The sequence below is a fragment of the Camelus bactrianus genome, chromosome 19 (genome assembly GCF_048773025.1).
Source record: "Camelus bactrianus isolate YW-2024 breed Bactrian camel chromosome 19, ASM4877302v1, whole genome shotgun sequence".
NCBI lineage: Eukaryota > Metazoa > Chordata > Mammalia > Artiodactyla > Camelidae > Camelus > Camelus bactrianus.
Genome location: NC_133557.1, coordinates 23,336,225 through 23,355,474, shown reverse-complemented (window position 1 = coordinate 23,355,474; position 19,250 = coordinate 23,336,225). Strand labels below are relative to the sequence as shown.

The following is a 19,250-nucleotide window of genomic DNA, read 5'->3' as shown; positions in this document are numbered from 1 at the left end:
ATCACTCTCTCTCTCTCTCTCTCTCTCTCTCTCACACACACACACACACACACACACACACACAATGTTTTTATGAAATAGAGGTCACACGTGTAACTTCATTCAACAAGAAGGGCTCAGCCATGGGAGCTGTTGTTCATTTGACTTGAACAAGTTTTGGTAACAATAAAAAACATGGACCACTTAAAAGTTAGTCACTTAAGGAATACAATTAAGTGAGATCCCCACTCTCAGAGAATCCTTGATCCTTTAATCAGGTGTCATATAACGGAAGCCCTGAGAAGGTGAGAGTATGACTGATGTAACTTACCTGGGGGAAGAGGGTTCCAGGCAGAAGGAAAGAGTTTTGTTGATCAAATAACACAAGATCATGGTTTAAAAAAAAAAGTCAAAACATAGAAAGGGGGTTGGAATCACCCATAATCTTTGCACCCAGAGATAACTGCTATTACCATCTTAATCTCTATCCTTTCCAAGTTTCTTAAGATGTCACTTAGCATCTGTATTAGTTCACTAGGGTTGCCATAACAAAATCCCACAGCCTGGGTGGCTTAAACAATCAAAGTTTATTTGCTCGGAGTTCTGGAGGCTAGAAGTCCAAGATCAAGGTATCAGCAAGTTTGGTTTCTTTTGAGACCTCTCCTGTTGGCTTGCAAGTGGCTGCCTTCTCGCCATGTCCTCACGTGGTCTTTACTCCATGCATGTTTGCACCTGTGCTGTCTCCTTTGTACGTCTGAGTTTCCTCTTTATAAGGACACCAGTCAGATTGGATTAGGGCCCACCCTGATGGCCTCATTTTAATGTAATCATCTCTGCAAAGGCTCTGTTTCTAAATACAGTCACATTCTGAGATGCTGGGAGTTAGGACTTCAAGATGTGAACTTGAGGGGGTACAACTCAGCCCATTACACCTTCTTGAACAGGTACCTCAGATATTGGTCAGTCTTCCTATCAGTATGATTCTGTGCTCTTTGGATATTCATTTTTATTAGTTCAGACTTATAAATTAACCAATAGTAACAGCAATAGTAATTCACAGTGGGTTTTTTTTTTCTTCCTCTAAGCCACATTAGTTAGGATTATTAAAGATTTAGATTTAACTCTTTCTGAATGAAAGGCATTGTATTATCTGGCTTTTTGCTTATAATGTCACAAACATCCTTCAATTTTTTGTTTGCTGGAGGAGACTCAGTCCAGTATAGCTGAATAATACAGTTGGCCATTCTGTGGATAAAAAATGCCAGTGTTTTCCAAATGGACCATTCAGGAATGCTTTCAGGTTTTTTTCTGTTTCCTTTCAAGTACCATCTGTACTATTTAATATTATTTTTCAATCAGCTGACTTTTTTGCTTATATTTATTTTAAAAAGAAACTTTTACCATCATTGTAAGTGGAAAATTAGTATAATATTACTTGCCGTAAGTAAGTTGTTCTTAAAAATAAATACATGACCGTAAAATGAAGTGTTTACTCATGTACCACCTAAAATCATCTAATGCACCACTAACAACTCCATCCTTCTAGTTGCTTAGATGAAATGCCTGGGAGCCATAGTTGACTTCTCTTTCACCGGCAGCTTGACAGCAAATCTTACCAGCTTAGACCTCTAAAATTATGCTGCTTCTCACCACCTTCACTGCTGTCACCATGGTCCGAGCCAGTATGCTCTTTTGCTTGAGTAATTGCAGTAGCCTCGTAGCTTTTTTTGCCCTAGCTGCTTTTACTGTATTCTTCACACAGCAGGCAGGGGGATCTTACTAAAAACTAGTCAGATCCTGTCATTCTTCTGTTCAGGACTCCAGTAGCTTTTTGTGTCACTCAGTAATAGCTGGTGTCCCCAAATTGCCTACTGTACTTTGATCTCACTGACTTGGTTTTAACCAAATTAACATCTTTGCTGTTCTTTGACACTCTGGACAAGATCCTGCTTCAGAGCCTTTGCACTTGCTGTTTCCTCTGCTTGGAAGATGCTCCCTTCAGCAACCATAAGTTATGCTCCCCCTTCTTCACATCTTTAGTCATAACATTTGTTTGCAATAGAGCTTTGCTTGATCACCCTATTTAAAATTGTAACTTCCCCCACCATTGCTCTACTTCAGAACACCACCATCTGTCATACTACGTAATTTGCATAATTTGTATATGTTTCCTGCTAGAATGTAAGCCCTATGAGGGCAGGTATTTTTGGTTTGTTCACTGCTTATCTCCCAGTGCCTGGAAAAGTACCTGACATAAAGTAGATGCTCAGGTATTTATTCCAGTTGAATTAATATTAGCATGTGTCCTACACTTTGGGAAATAATGAGGATATTCTGGGAACACCTCTCAGTCTTGAGTCTCTCCACTTGGTCTTTCTTCATAGTCATATGTTAAGTGCTGCTTGGCTCCCAGAGTCTGGCCAGCTGGGGGCTCAGTGTTTAACTTGCCTGGATCCTTGGTGTTTTCCAGAGGAAACAGTCTAAATGCTGGGAGAAGAGGGGAGTGGGGGGAGAAGTAGACAGGACCGATTGGGAGAGCAACGTTCCTATCTGGCCCCAGTACCTAGATTCTTCTGAAAGACACCCAGAAACGGTGCAAGCCTCTCCCTGAACTTGGGGTATAGTGGCATAAACCTGTGAGCTGTGTTTGTGTGCTGGCTTCCATGAGCTACTTGCCAGGCTGTGGGGTCTTTGGGAACAAGTAAAGTAGAAAACTGGTTGCCTTCTTTTAGCTTTTTCACAAGTTGAGAGAAGCTATGGCTTAAATACTTAAAGATTTTCATCCTTGCCACCTTCCGTTGATTCTGAGTTGATCAAGAGGACACTGTTGTTACGTGATACAGCAGGGGCGTCTGTTCCTCCTAAGGAACTTTGGGAGTCAGTCCAATAAATGAGCACGCTCTTAGCCTCAGAAATGTGTAGTAAGAACAAAACAAAAGAAATAGCCTCTTTTCTTCCAAGGCACTTTTGTTAGTACTTGGTATTGATGGTTTTCATCACTAGTGGGCCCAAATGAATCAACATTTCGACATGTAAACCCTTTATGAAGTTTGTCAAAACTGTGGGGATGGGGGTGGGGTGTCTTCCTAGGTTTGGTCATCTGGGCCTGGTTTAGTCGCCACTTCACCTGTGACAAACCATGTGTCCTTCCTTCTGGTTGTGCTGGTCAATACAGATAGCTTTGAAAGCAGTAAGCTTGAGGTATGACAGCTTTCAGCAGTTTTTTGCATGTAAGCATCTTTATTCTCAGGTAGTGATAATGAGCAGCTAGCTCTAGGCTTACAAGTTTCCCTGGAGTTGCTAGTATCTTGAATTTCTTTCCATTTATTTTAGGAGTAAAAGTCCCTCGCAATTTCCGACTGTTGGAAGAACTCGAAGAAGGCCAGAAAGGAGTAGGAGATGGCACAGTTAGCTGGGGTCTAGAAGATGACGAAGACATGACACTTACAAGATGGACAGGGATGATAATTGGGCCTCCAAGAGTAAGCGTCGAGCTACGGCTATAAATGTCAATGTCTTAAATTACTGTGCCTCCTTTTAAAAAGTATTAGCCTTATCATGGAAAAAGCTCACCATTGGTATATTTTCTGAAATGTGGCTATTCTTTTTTGACCAGTTTCAGTTTATGTATTTGAACCTCTTCTGATGCTGTTTAATCCCTCTAAATGGTAAGCAAAAACCTGTTTAGACTCATAGTGTGAATTTACATGACAATGTAGACAGTGAGGTTTGAGGTAATTATACCCTCAGATGTAGTTTAGAACAAACTCTTGGGCTCATCAAATAACAAGACCAACATTCCTGAAGACAAAATGTCCAGATGAACTTTGGAAAGCCTTCATGGTTGTGGTTTTTATTCATTGTTTCCCAGTCTGGCCATGCATCTGTATCCTAATTCATTGAGCCATTTGTCAAGGGGTTATTGCCTGCCTGGTTTGCTCTGGTCTGTTCTAGGCACTGTTAGGCCAAGAGGCCTTTGCAAAGAAGACGAAGACAATGGGGATGAGGAATGTGACCTCTCTTTTAGAGCTTCATGATTTGTGAGAGTTCCCAGTCTTCATAACGCCAGCTAACCTTTTTTTATGGCATGTAGTAGACCCCCCGGAAATGCCACTTAAGTCTCACAAAAACCTGTTGTTAGGTGCTGCTGTTGTGTAGTTGCATTCCATCTTACAGATGAGGAGACAGACTCAAAGAAGTAAAATTACTCTCACAGTCACACAGCTGATAATTCCAAACCTGATCTGACTCCGAAAGCCTTTGCTCTTAACCATATGTTGTATTGTCTCCTTGCTGTTTATATTTTGAGTTTTCATCCGTTCACATTATAGAGTTATCTAGAGTGTTAAGTAGTAATTTGATGTTAGGAGTGAAGAGAAAGATTCCAATAATGTGACGCTTGTTTCAGACAAGTAGAGATTCTGCCTGAATGTAGTGGGACCCCTCCTGTGTCTGCTTGTGGTTAAGGATGATGATGTTCATTCATTGTTTTCACCTTGTACAAGGCTCTGCACTAGCTCTGTGGAAGATAGACACGTGGGGTGTGGCCCCGGCTGAAACAAGGAAGAGTGTGGTGCTCGCTGTTGGACAATCTAATGTTCATCTTAGACTGTCATAAACACTCATGCTGAATCACTGGCTTTACCATTTAATGTTACTTTTTGAGTCATTTTTGTGACCCTATAGATTTATTTTGGGTTTTTCAAAAAAATACTCAGTCTGTTTTTAATTCATTTCTTGATCTTTTGTTAATCTCTGAAAACCAGGATTTTCTAAATCTGTTGAATATTGGGAAAAACCTGATCTAGAAAGCTTGTTTCTTCATGGAGATCATTTCTTGCTGTCTCTGAAAGTCCATTGTATAGTGCTGGCTTCCTTCACTTCATTTCTTCTCTTCCTAAGGATAACTTAGGTTTTTTGAGGATGAAAACTATTGTTCCCTCCTCCTTACTCTTCAGAGCACCTAGAAATGACTCAGAATAGGGTAGTTGTTCAATAGATTTGTTAATTAACAGACTGATTTTCAGATTCTAACAAATTAGGAATGAACCAGTGTACAACATTGGGAATAAACTAGACACCACTGAATTATACACTTAAATAAATGAATAAATAAAATGAACCACTGGGTTCTGTTGAAAATATTCCATTCTACCTAAAACACCTAAGATTACCTTGAGTTTTAGTTTACCTCTTTCCAAAGGGGGCTGACTTTTAATGAGTAGCTACAGTATATAAGGTATGTATGCTTTCCATACATCCTTTTTTAAAAAATTGAGATATAATTAACAAATTATAGAGTTTACTTACCATAGAATATACTTTTAAAATGTACAGTTCAGTACTTATTAAGAATTGTGCAACTATCACTAATTTCAGAACACTTTCATTACCCCAAAAAGAAACCCCGTACCCATCAGCTGTCACTCCCATTCTGCACCCCACTCCCTCACCCCTCACCATTGACAATCACTAATTTACTTTCTATATCTATGAATTTGCCTGTTTTGGACTTTCATATAGTTGAAATCAATACGTGTGGTCTTTTGCAACTAGCTTCTACTTAACAATGTTTTCAAGATTCATCCACATTATAGCACTTAATCAGTAGTTCATTACTTTTTATGGCTGAATAATATTTTTACATTTGGATATACCATACTTTATTTAGCCATTAATTAGTTGATGGATATTTGGACTTTTCTACTTTTTGCCTATTATAATACTTGTATGAACATTTGTGCCCAGGTTTTTATGTGGATAAAAGCTTTCAGTTCTCTCAAGTATACATAGGAGTGGAATTATTGGATTGCACAATAACTCTGTTTAACATTTTAAAGAACTGCCAAACTGTTTTCCAAAGTGGCTGTACCGTTTTATACTCCCACCAGCAATGCACAAGGTTGTCAATTTATTGCCCTGCTCCCCAAAGTTAAAAGCAAAGTCATAAAAGGAACTGTTTGCTTCTGGGTGCTCCCCGTAACCAGTCTGTTTTACAGTTTGTGCTATGCATCTGGAATATCAACATAAATATTAAGGCATCTAAGGAGAATACTGAGTATCTCATCTCCCTATTATATTTTTGTTATTGTATTACTCAGAAGAAAATCATCCACCAATATTTACAAGGCATATACCATATGATCCAGCAATTCTACTAGGAATTTACTCAGCTCTTCTTGAATGTGTTGTTCTAAAGCCTATATGTACAAAATTATTTTATACATATAGTGTTTTCAATAGTATTAAAATATTGGGAAGCACCTCAGTGTCTTTCAGTAGGCAGAGACAGAAATTGCCCTGGTCGAGAAGCACTTATACCCCTGGGGTTCTCCAAGATAGTGTTTTTATGTGTGAGCTAGAGCCTGGGTGTGTGTTTATACACATACTAATCTAAAAGTACTGTATGCATGCTTAATAACAAACAGGATTTCAGGAGTGTGTGAAGTAAAAGGAAAGCGATCCTTTCCCCATTTCATTATACTCCCCACAGAATGAAAACTGGTCAGTTGGTGTATGGTATGTTTCTACTGGCATTTGCTTTGGATACACAAACATAAATATGTATCCTTTTTAATAAAAATGAGACCTTGCTATGCTTAACGTTTTGCAACTTTATTTTTTTCCCATAACAGATGGTAGACATCTTTTCATATCAGTGCATATTGACCTCTTTTTAAAAAGTTTTAAGTTACATGTCTGATAAATGAATTCATGTTCTCATAAATTTTTTTAAACAGTACAGAGTATGCAGAGTAGGTTGACTTTGTTCCCCTTACTTCTTTGTGTCAGTCAGGAAAAGAGAAATCATACTAGATATTTCAACAGAGAGAATTTAGTATAGGGAGTTGATCAAATAGATGTTCAACTGAAAAAAGCAAAAAGGGCACGCTGTGGGAACACAAAGATAACACAGAAAACAGTAACCACTGCTTGGAGGCTGGGAGGCTGTGGGGGAGGCTGAGCCCATCAGAACCTAACACTTGAAAGACAGGTACCCTCTGCTGCTAATCCCTGTGGGGGCCAGCAAAGGTGGTTGAAGAAGCACTGAAAGACCAGAAGCTGGAGACTAGACAGAAAGCAGATGGGAAGGAGCAAGTACCTCCTTTCTCCTTTTTATTTTCTGTTAAGATTGTGTGGTTAACTCAGCAAAATGGTCTTTAAGTTTGTAGATATTCAGGTGGCACTAGGATTGAATTAGAGAAATGAATAATTAATATCGCCTTCAGATGGGTCCCATGGCTCACTCAGAAGGATATGCTGACTGGTGGAAAGAGTTTTTGTACAGAGGAAAATTGTTTTGTCACTGTCTGGAGGGGTGTGTGCAGCTGCTGGTTACTAAGCTCCAAACCCACCTTTCCCTGCTCTGCTTTGGATACTGGGCTGGCACTCTGCAAACTACATTTTTCCTTTGTCAGTTGGTTTCCTGTTAGGTTCCACCAGTCAGGACACAGGAGAGAGCCTGAAAGGCAGAGAGAAGAGACTTGTTTCTTCCTGTTTGCCTCTTGGTTTGCCTGTGCTGTTGTGGGAATCGCCCTTTATCCTGGCATCAGCAGTGGGTTCCAGCTTTCAGCTTTTGGGGGCACCCCCAGCATCAGCCTCACAGCACATCCTCCTCAGAGATCTGGGTTCAATTCTGGAGCCTTCTTCCGCTAAGCCTCTAGATCTGATCAACTCTAGCTTTGTTCCTTTGTTCCCCCAGTCTCAAGGGAGAATAAAGGGAAGCAGCCTGAGCTAACACAAGGGTGATACCTGCTCCCTGCAGTTATTACCTCTGTGTTAGTTCAGGTTCCTCTTTTAAAGCTTTTTGCAGTCCAGTGATACTTGTTCAACTGATTCCTTATATTAAATTCTCTGTTAAAATACCTCATGTGGTGACTTTTTTCCCCAGCTTTTCCCTAACTTCCCAATCACCAGTTTCCTCCCTATATTAACTATGAGCAGTAGTTTGGTGCATGTCCTCTCACACCTCTTCCTCTGCATCTACTAATCTGTCCATGTCCTGGGCTCCTGAGATCTTCTCGGTCTCTGCCTATCTCCCTTCTTTCTAATACAGCGTGTACCCACATTGTACATTAAACATACTTTTTAGATAACTACTTAGGATTTGCACCGAGTAGCAGTTGACTAGTTCACCTAATGTCACCTTTTTGTATATATTAATTTAGATTTTGTGCTTTTCTTTGTGTATTTTTGGAGCCAATCCCTTTTTTCTTTTCTCATATCTCATACATCTTAAAAATACATTCTAAAAGGATGAAATTTTGCCATTTGCAACAACATGGATGGACCTGGAGAATATTGTGCTTAGTGAAATTAGTTAGAGAAAGAAAAATACTGTATGTTACCACTTATATGTGGAATCTAAAAAATAAAATAAATGAATAAATGTAACAAAACAGAAGCAGACTCACAGATACAGAGCACAAACTAGTGGTTACCTGGTGGGATAGGGAAGGGGGAAGAGGCAAAATAGGAGTAAGGGGCTAAGAGGTACAAACTACTATGTATAAAATAAATAAGCTACAAGGATATATTGTGTAGCACAGGGAATGTAGCCAGTATTTTATAATAACTTTTAAGTGGAGTATAATCTACAAAAATATTGAACCGTTATGTTGTACACCTGAAACTAATATAATATTGTAAATCAACTACACTTCAATATAAATAAACATTCATTCATTTTATAGTACTTTCATTTTTGTTGAAAAATTGCAAAGGTGGTGTAGAAAGTTTCCGTATACACTCCCCCGCACCAGTTTCCCCTATATTTAAACATATTAGCATACAGTACATTTGTCAGGACCAGTGAACCAATATTGGTGCATTATTATTAACTAAAGTCCATTATTTATTCAGATGTTCTTAGTTTTTAACCTTATGTCTACTTTCTGTTCCAGAGTCCTATCCAAGTTACCACATATTTTATCATCATGTCCTGGGCTTCTTGTGTCTAACAGTTTCAGATTTTTCTTGGTTTTGTTGCCTATGAGTCTTGAGGAATACTGGTCAAGTATTTTGTAGAATGGCTCCCTGTTGGAATTCCTATGATGTTTCCTCATGTCTAGTATGGGATTATCTCACATACATATTTTAGGCCCAGGAAAAGTTTATAATCTCTAGGCTCTGGGTGTGTAGTGACTGATAGATGAAAAAGCCTGTGTGCACATACATACACCCAGAGTTGGAGAGAGGTGTCTGTCTGCTTTTAGAGGTTGTACATAATTTGCAACTTGCTGGCTATACCTTTGGCTATACCTTGACAGCCTTTACATGTATATGTGCATGCGTGTGTGGGTGTGTGCGTGTGTATGTCTGGGCCTCAGCCTTCAAAAAGGCTACAGAAGATCCAATTATATGAATATGCTTTACTGGGTTAGTCAGTCCTTTGCAGGTGGACATTTGGGTTGCCTGCAGTAGCAAAAATAACTCAACAGCGCTTCACGTTTTTGTGCAAGTATGAGTCCATCTGTAGAAAATTCCTAGAAATAGTCTTGCTGATCTGAGCATGACTGTTTCACATGTTGATAAGCACTGCCAAATTGCCCCGTGAAGGTCAAACCATATCATTAGTTCTGTGATCAAATAATGAATCCTAAGAGCAGTGTTCCTCGGAGAGACAGAATGTTCCAGCAGTTCTCCCTCAGGCACATTTCCTTTCTTCAAGGAAACTTAGCATATCCCTGGAGCACTCATAAACAAAACGGAAGAAAAACAGAACCTTGTTTTCTTTAAAAGTCTTACTTGGACTTTTTGATGATTCTTCAGGTGTCTCTGCTCACTTGACTTGAGGCAGTTTTTATTGTGTTCCAGTGAAATTGAACATCAGTGGTCAGAAATTTAATATTTCTCTTTCTAAGAAGTTAGTCATAGCATGGATTTTTTAAAATGGACTTCTTTCAGAAGTGTCAAGGGTAAGGTCAAGATTTAATCTATGTAATAATCAGAATCCTATTGCTAAGCTGCCCACCATCTTAAACATATTGACACTATTGCTAATAGAATGGTCAGTGACCTCTTACCAACACTGATAAGCCACAAAACATGCCAGCAGCTGAATAAATTTGTGCATCAGAGCCTCCAAAAGGTGATATCAAATATTTCAAACGACTTTGTGATTTTGGTATTTACCACGAGCCCCTAGGGACTTTTTTTGTGTAAGAAATTTTGTCTTTGAATTGTGTGACAGAACCATTGGGCATGAATGCAGAATACACCGAGAGATGAATTTGGGATCCATGCAGTCAGCAGGTGTTGCGGAAAAATGTGTTACAGCTCGGTGTTATAGCTCGGTGTTACAGCTCAGTTGTGACAGCAACCTGGATCCCAGCAAGAGACCAAGCAGCACTCAGAGAGTTGGAGAACTCAGGTTTATTATGCCAGCAGGCCCAGAGGAGTTAACACTCCAAGCTTTGGACCCTGTCTGTAGGTTTACACAGGCCTTTATAGGCTGCCAGTTTGACACTGCAACATCATATGAAAATAAAGTATAACAGAAGTTGACCAACCAGGAACAAGCTTTGTAGAAATGGACCAATTAGGAGTGAGAGAAGTAACCAGTCAGGAGTGAGGGGAATGGGCCAATCAGGAGTGAGGGGAATGGACCAATCAGGAGTGAGGGGAATAGCCAATCAGAAGTGAGCTCAGGGAACCAATAGAATTTTAGGGTAACTAAGCCATTTCAGAGGCAAAAAGTGACAGCTCCTGGGCCAGGGAACCGGATGGTGCCAGCACGAGAGTAGTGGCCCTGCTTGGGGGTCCTGCTGGTCTTTTTATGGGGCTTCCCGCCTCACAGGTACTTGCTGAGTGTGATGTTGCTGGTGGAGACTGCTAGGTGCTGAGGCTAGACCTTTTATCCTACTTTCCATAAAGCTGTGTGGAAACCATGCCCGTGTGCTTCCTGCCTGTTATGTTTACTGAATTTTTTTTCCTCTAATGAAACTCCTTAATTGCAACAAGGTGTTTGTTTTATGAAGGCTTGAAGAGCAACATTCATTCATTCAGCAAACATCTGAGTACCAGTTCTGTTGAGGCCCCTGCCTCCTTGCTGAGTTTCAGTGAGGGACGTCTTGAGTTTTAGTGAGGGATGTCTGAGACTGGGCCTTAGTCTTCAGATGAGGGATCAGGAAGACTCTGAGAGGAAAGTGCACTTGAGCTGAAGAGCTGAGGATGCAAAGGTATCAGGGCCTTGAGACAGAAACTGGTGTGTTTGAAGAGTAAAAAGAAGCAGGCCAGAGGGGTTGGACGAGGAAGGAGAAGAATAAAAGGAGAGGGAGGCAAGGGTGCACAGGGGCCGATCCAGGAACTTGGCTTCCTTTCTCAGGTCACCAGGAAGCCATTGGAGGGGTTAAGCCACAGGGACAGATTCCAGTTTTAAAAGGTCAGCCAGACTGCTGTGTGGGGAGCAGATGGTAGAGGAGCGAGAGAGAAGGCAGAGACTTGGGGTGATTCAGATGAGGTATGGTGGTAGAAGAAGGTGGGATAAAAGCTAAGACCTTTTGATGATTGGAAGGTAAGGGGTGAGGGAACAGGGAATCATGGCTGACTGCTAAGTTTTTGCTTTAACTGCTAGGTGATGGAGCTACTTATGAGGGGAGAGGGAAGGATGAGCAAGCTGAGGGTGGGTGGAAATCCAGAATTGAGTTTTGATTTTGTTATAGTTTGGGGTACCTGTTAGGTGGATATGAAAGGTTTCTAACGGTGTATTATGACTGCCTTCTGAATATTAAAATATATGTTTCAGTTTTTAAATAGGGACTGGCCACTGTGTAGACATATTTTCAAGGATTTAAATCACATCTTCTTTAGTTTATACCCCCTCCAAAAACCACTAGGTGTCGCTGTTCACACAGGAGCCATTTCTTGTACTACACGTGCAGAGGAAGGGACACTGGTGCCTAAGAGGGAAACCCAAAGGAGGGTGGTCCTGCCCTTGAAGGGGCCGGTCTAATGGGGAGACGTCACCCTTTGGTGTGTTCTTCAGATACACAAGTGGTAATAATGCAGCTTCACATAAGACAGAAGCTATGGACTAGCCTTTTATATGGTGTTTGAACTGGGTGTTAAAGTTGTGAGGTAGTTCAGGTTGGGGTAGAGCACTCTAGGCAGAAGGAACAGCCTGGCAAAGGCAGACAGTCGGCTGCTAGTTGGATGGAAGTTAAAGGGAAGAAGTTCATTGGCATGGGGGATCGGACTTTTCCATTGATTCTCAACAGAGGCACAGTTGGTGTTTGAAGGACTATTGTTTCCTATGCAGGCCTGGCACCCTTGGCTCCCCCACTCCCCCACTAGATACCAGTCATTCTCTCAGGTCATCATAAAGACAGCAGGGAGAGGTGGTACAAACGGTTGAGATCCCTTGCACAGAGCACAACCCCAAAGTGATGGTGAAGTAGGGAAGCATCTGGTCCCCCACCCCCAACCTCATACTGAATTTTGAAGTTCTCTAAACTGTTTTGTGCTTTGTACACAGTGGTATTTAATGCATTGGCTGATCATCCTAGTATGAGTAGACATTTAGTTTGGCTTCCCAGAATAAAGAATGCCTCTTACACATCATTCCCCAGAGTGTAGAGAAATAACCACGAAAATAGTTTCCTCTGATTGGACTTAATACTGCTAACTTAAAACTTCAGTGATACCAGCTTAAATTTTCTATCTTTTTATTCCCCTGAGGCCGGAATTCATACACACTAATGTAGAGACTAGTTACTGCTAACTTATCAAATGACAGTTGACTTTGTAATGGAAGCAGATGCACCAATTCTCAGTCGGGAATAAAGGGGTTTCAGAAGTTCTCCCTTTTTGAATTCTTTGTTTGTAATTGCCTGACATCTCTACCCTTTTTTTTCCAGACAATTTATGAAAACCGAATATACAGCCTTAAAATAGAATGTGGACCCAAATACCCAGAAGCACCCCCCTTTGTAAGATTTGTAACAAAAATTAATATGAATGGAGTTAATAGTTCTAATGGAGTGGTAAGTTGTTTTTTCTGCCCCTGCTTGTTCCTCAGGGTTGAGAAATACCTTGTACTTTAATATTAGGGCACTTTGGGCCTTATTCCATATGTTCCTTTTTTATTTGATGATAAGATGTAGTACGAACATGTACAGATTTGGGGCGAGAGTCTGTTTCCCAGTTGTGTTTAACCATCAGTCATATGGCACTTACCCTGGCCTCTATTACTCAGCACTGTGCTGGTCACTTTGAGATAAGAGCTTAAAGAGCTTATTCCGTCCTCCTGATATACTCCATGAGGTAGAGGTGAGGAAACTGAGGCACAGAAGTAAAAGATCTTGCCCAAGATCACACTTTTACCTCATGGCCTTACTTGTGGACCACTGGTACATAGTATTTTTTTCCTTTATTGGCCTTCTTCGTCCTTTCTTCCTTTCTTTCTTCCTTCCTTCCTTCCTTCCTTCCTTTCTTTTTTAATTATTTATTTTCTTAAGCTGTTTTTTGGGTGGAGGGAGGTAATTAGGTTTATTGTTTATTTAGTTAGTTATTTTAATGGAGGTACTGGGAATTGAACCCAGGACCTTGTGCATGTTAAGCACACACTCTACCACTGATCTATACCCTCCTCCCCACCTGGCCTTGCTTTTTTAACTTTATTTTACCTCTGTTTTCACTACCATAAATGGAAACCAGTCTCACTTGTAAGGAGGCAGTAATGGCAACAATAAAGATTACAAAAACAAAGCAGAGTTAATAAATTCTTCCTCCATATGTTGCTTGCCAAAGGCTTTTGAGCCTCTGAAGCCTGCTGTCTTATTCAAAGGGGAGATGGGCAAGTATGAAAGGGTGCTACACATTAGTGTCACACGAGCTAGTAATAATAAGCCTTCTGTTTTGAGGTACTCAGAAGACTTGAAAGAAAATTGAGAAGAGATGAGCCTTGTTACTATGTTCAGTGTTTTAGTGTTGTCTCTGAGTTCCACCTGAAGTCCTAAACCCAGGACTCAACTCACACTTTGGGAAATATCTTTTGGGAAATGCCGCACTAACTTGAGAGGGCGTGACTCTGAGGCAGGCCCCTGTCACTGGCGCCTGGGTCCAGGCCACCCATCGCCTGTGCTCTCCCTACTGCCCTGCACATCTTCATCGTCTGCCACCTGGACGTAGAGTCCAGAAAGGACAGGCCCTGAGGAGGGGCAGCAGCTGGGCCAGGAGCAGGTCAGGCCCTTATTCTAAAGCCAGTTGGGTTGAGTCTCACCAAATGTCAGGGCCATTTCTCTAAAGGTGACTTGACTTAGCCATAATTTCGTTCTCCCAAACAGTGGGGGTTTGGGACACAAAAAGAAGAAAACAGACTGACTGGAGGGAGGGAATCCTGTGGGTATTCTGCATGTCAGAAACCATTGTGTGAACAGCATGTTCAACTTGAAAAATGCATTTTACTCATGTTTCTGCTATAGCTCAACTCCAGCATACAGCTCTTCTTTTGTTTGAGAGCCTCACAGTAATTTGTTTTTTATTTGCTTTTTTGTAGGTGGACCCAAGAGCCATATCAGTGCTAGCAAAATGGCAGAATTCATATAGCATCAAAGTCGTCCTGCAGGAGCTTCGGCGCCTCATGATGTCTAAAGAAAACATGAAACTCCCTCAGCCACCTGAAGGACAGTGTTACAGCAATTAATCACAGAGAAACCACAGGCCCTCCCCTTCCCCTCATTCGATTTAAGCAGTCTTCATTTTCCACAGTAGTAAATTTTCTAGATACGTCTTGTAGACCTCAAAGTACTGGAAAGGAAGCTCCCATTCAAAGGCAGTTTATCTTAAGATACTGTAAATGATACTAATTTTTTGTCCATTTGAAATATATAAGTTGTGCTATAACAAATCATCCTGTCAAGTGTAACCACTGTCCACATAGTTGAACTTCTGGGATCAAGAAAGTATATTTAAATTGATTCCCATCATAACCGGTGGGGCACATCTAACTCAACTGTGAAAAGACACATCACACAATCACCTTGCTGCTGATTACATGGCCTGGGGTCTCTGCCTTCTCCCCCTCCCCCTGCTTCCCTCCCTCCCTGCAACAGCCCTCCAGCTTGGGGTGGCTTCTTAGAGTAGATGTGAAGGTTTCAGGTCACAGCCTGTGGGACTACTGCTGGGTGTATGGGGGCGCTTTGCACCCCTAGTTTCTTTAAGTCTTAAATGATGCCCCCCTTCCAAGCCATCATCCTTTCCCACTCTCCACTACCACCCTTGGCCGAAGCATAGATTGTAACCCCCTCTGCTCCCCTCTGAAATTGGCCTTTGGTGAGGAATTCAGGGCTTTCCCCATATCTTCTCCCCCCACCTTAATCGAGGGGTGCTGCTTTTCCTTCCTCTTCAAGTCCCTTTTTGCACCGTCACCACCCAACACATTCTTTCCATGACACTTCCTTGCTTTGGCCAGAAGCCATCAGGTAAGGTTGGAAAGAGTCTCTGACCTCCCTCATTTAGTTTTGGAACCACATTTATTTACTCTCCACCAGCCTGGGAAACACATATTGGGTCCTCGGCCCTGCCCCCCTCTGCTGTCATCATCAGCTGATGCTTTTTTTTAGCTCAGGTTTTGATAAGGTGACAAGAGCAGTCACCAGGGCTGCTCAGACCTGCCAGCTCTCAAAGTCCTTGGTGGTAAAACGTGGAGAAAGGCCACAGAAGACACCTGTGAGCACACACAATCCCTGAGAATGAATTGTTTTCTTTTCCTGTAATTGCTTTTGCTTTTAAAAATTGAAGAAGTTTAAAACAGGGCTCTCATTTGGTCATCCTTGCAGTCCATTTGGGTCTAGTTTGGAATCTGACAACTGGAACAAAAAGAACCTTGAATTCGGTGCATACTTTGGTTTTGGTGCTGCTGCTTCTCACGGTCCTCAGCAGGGATTAAGAACGAACTCGGTGTGCACGGCAGATCCCCAAAATTGGCAGGCTTGACCTCCTGGCAAATTGCTGCGTTTTTCCACTTTTCCGTTCAGGACCACTAAATGCTGAGATGTGGATGCATACCGAAATAAAAGCAATTCATTGTATTCTAAGGTTTTTTTTTTTTAATTTAGCATTTGTGTAAAACCACCTTTTGAAGCAGCAACTATCAAGTCTGAAAAGCAATTGATGTTTCCATTAATCTTTTTCTGGGGAAAACCTTAGTTCTAAGGATTTAACATCCTGTAAGTAAAGTTTAACATAACAGTATTCCATAAGCAGCCTTTTTATTGTCAGACCATTGCCTGATTTTAATATAATAAAAAAGAAGTGTGCGTTAATATTTAAGAAACTGTGCTCTTCTTCCTCTTGGCATATAATTTCCTCAGGAACAATTTAAAGTCTTCGATTCTTTGGGATTCAGTTTGACCTCCTAAAGGAGGGGTCAGCAAGCTTTTTCTACAGTGGGCCCTAGTTAGTAAATATTTAGGCTTTGTTGGCCAAGAGGCAAAATCAAGGAAATTATGTAAGTATATAACAGAAAAAAAAAAAACTTCCACAGTTTTTTTAATTGATGAAATTAAAAACATAATAGAGTACAGTTTTTTTGTAAGTTACAGATCTGAGAAGAGTGGAATGCTTTTTTGGAGCCGGGGATAACATTTTACTTAATTGGGATTCAAAGTTAGTAACCACTGTTGCCAAATCAATTGCAAGTGTTCCATCTATAAAAATTGTTCTTCATTTGAGGAGCCATACAGAAACAGGCAGTGGGTCAGATTTGGCCCATGGAGCAGTTTGCCAACCCCTGTCCTAAAAGATTGAGTTAAAGGGTGTGGGGAGTGGAAGTCTTTCCTTTGATTTAAGTAGCTCTGTGGGACTCTAGCTGTTTAAAATCTCCACTAGTGCCTACTTATTGGCTGGATTTAGTATGTTGCAAGGAAAAGCAAATAGAATTTTCCCATGAATTTCTGGTGTTTGAAACAAGAATTTTGATCTGATGACTGACAATTTTTCTCCCAGTTACTGTGTGAGGAGTGGAAACACGTCTGCTGTTTTTGCTTGGGATTTGAACTTCTGCTATGATCCCAACCACCAACAGGCACGATCTTGGTGTCCTATTGCAGGAGTCAGGCCATTCCTTGTGGCTGTTGGGGCCAGCTCAGGTGTCAGAACCTGGCTGCATGGAGGGAGTCCAGTTGTTCCTAACAGGCCACCCTTCAGAAAGCACTGCCTGAATTTCTGCCGAATGGGCCTTATGAGTCAGTCCTCTGCTGCCTTTCAAGTTCCCCTGAAAGGGGATCAGGCCAGGGACGATTTGTGGGCTCTTCACCCTCAGCCAATTCTCTCAAGGGAGAGAGAAGATGGGATATTCTAAAAGTATTTCAAAATACTGCTGGAAAGCCCCAAGGCATATTCAGGGCTAAATCTAAAAGTGGCAGGTGTTCTGTGCGGTGACCTCCAGAGAGGAAACGAGGCCTGTCTAAAACCCTAGACTCCACCTCCTACCTTCTCAGTGGGCTACAGGGAACTGGGCCTGGAGATTCGGGAACTCAGCTGGAACCTTGTGTGACTATAGTCTGAATCTGTGATCTGTAGTTATGTCCCACTGTGATTTGCTCTTCATTGTCGCTCATGGTTTTCAGGTGGTCTTAAGTTCATGGCCTAAACTTAGGGCAGAGAAGCACTCGTCTGAGGTGCAGAGAGCACGTCTTTGGCCAAGTGGTCTCTGATCCCCGGCTCCTGCCAGATCTGCTCTTGAGAGAAGCTGCTTCCACTGTTAGTTTTCACTGTGTAGACGTGCAGGGATGCAGGGAGGTCTTCAGAGCGACCTGACGAGGGTGAGGAGGAAGCACCAGCGAGGGGTCTTCTCTGCCCGGTGACCTCTGACCACAACCTTGGAGTGAGGGCAGGGCCCTTGAGCTGCCTCTGCTGAGAAAGTTCCTGGGCCCTTCGGGTGGAGGCACCACTGACGCACTGCTGCCCGTAGTGTGATGCAGCAACGTGGATGATGTCAAATGAACGGCTCCTCTGGCTTCCCGCCGGGCCCTGCTCGGCCTCTTGCCCTTCCCCCGCACGGCGAGTGGACACTCAGTCATGTTCCCTGTGCATGTTCCACATCGTTCCCTCATCACAGAACCCCAGGAAGGACTCGGGACGTGGCATCAGGGATTTCAGCACAGGAGAAAATTCCAAGGAAGGGCAGCTTGTGAAAGAATCTCTTCTTTCCATCTGAGAGAGAGAAGATGCCGGGGATGGCCGTAGGGACTGCACATAGCTCTGAGCCACAGGGCTGACAGCTAGACGTACCTCAGAGGCTTTCCCAGGATTACATGAAGTCACCTGCTGTTTTTTAGATCTATTGGCACATTGGCTGGAGGTGGTGTCGGAAGAGGAGAGGTCTTAGTGCTAGAGCCGGTCTTGCTGCCGGCCCTGTCACTGAGAAGGCACTGGCCACATCTTTGGGGTCCCGGTGTGTGTCTGATGAAGGTGCCACTCAGTGCTGAGACGTGGGCTCAGTGAATGCCGGAGCTGTTTTTAATTGAACTATAGTTGATTTGCAATATTATATTAGTTTCAGGTGTACGCTTTCTGATGCAGATTTTTATGTGAAATCTACCAACAGTCTGTCAAACTGACAAACTTTTTTCATTCCCCATGTAGAACAAAGTGCCATCGCAGCTTGCAGGCCTCAGTTGAAGCCTCTGAACGTAAAGCTCTGTCACCAGCTGTACCTTGTTCTTCCAAGATTGTCATCATAGTGGCCTTTGACATCTGGGAGGCCTGCAGTCCTGGAAGCTCTGCCCAGGGATGTGCAGTGGGTCCTCAGAGTGTGGGCAACACCACCTGTGGCACAGGTGGAAGGCGCCAGGTAACAGAGTTGCCACAGAATCCACGGGAAACAGATCTACATTTCAGTGAGTCTGAGATGCTGTCCGCTATGAGATGCACCATTATTTTATGTACTATCAAGAAAAAAAACACTGCCGATTATGAAGGTAAAACGCTACTGATTGTAAGGAATGTCCCAGGTCCAGAAATGTTAGGATGTGAAAGTGTCCATTTTAGAGTTGGCGAGAAGTAGGTTACCTTGTCAGCTGTGATGAGGACCCCGGCAGTGAAGGACGGAGACCACCTCACATCCCCTGCTAAAAAAGTTAACCTGGCCCTTACACTACGATGGGAAATCTGACCTGGACACCTCGTTTTTCTTTTTACTAAATAGAGACTTCACGAACCTAGAAAGTACTTCAAGCAGTAGAAAGGGAATAGAATGGAAGATGAAGCTCCCTCCCGCTTCTGAGCCAGCCTCTCAAGGCAAGGCTCCATGTGTTGTGGGCCCCTCT

General features: G+C 42.2%; 1 protein-coding gene and 1 non-coding gene across 3 annotated transcripts in view; one reads left to right on the top strand and one right to left on the bottom strand.

The window, feature by feature from the left end:
- The window catches only part of UBE2V1 (ubiquitin conjugating enzyme E2 V1), a 28,165-nt gene extending 12,155 nt beyond the window's left edge, over nucleotides 1–16,010 (top strand). Inside the window, exons 1-4 of one of the 2 annotated variants that reach the window (XM_045519301.2) lie at nucleotides 3,401–3,461; nucleotides 3,596–3,647; nucleotides 12,837–12,962; nucleotides 14,477–16,010. In XM_045519301.2, coding sequence (XP_045375257.1) covers nucleotides 3,645–3,647; nucleotides 12,837–12,962; nucleotides 14,477–14,623 — 276 coding nt within the window. In that variant the 5' untranslated portion in view covers nucleotides 3,401–3,461; nucleotides 3,596–3,644 and the 3' untranslated portion in view covers nucleotides 14,624–16,010. Of the gene's footprint in view, nucleotides 1–3,312; nucleotides 3,462–3,595; nucleotides 3,648–12,836; nucleotides 12,963–14,476 lie in introns of those variants that run through there. The other variant, XM_010958617.3, reaches the window with a different exon arrangement.
- On the bottom strand, nucleotides 13,496–13,568 carry TRNAV-AAC (transfer RNA valine (anticodon AAC)). Its single transcript has one exon. It is a non-coding gene; the product is annotated as a tRNA-Val (tRNA).
- Nucleotides 16,011–19,250: the final 3,240 nt, after the last annotated feature.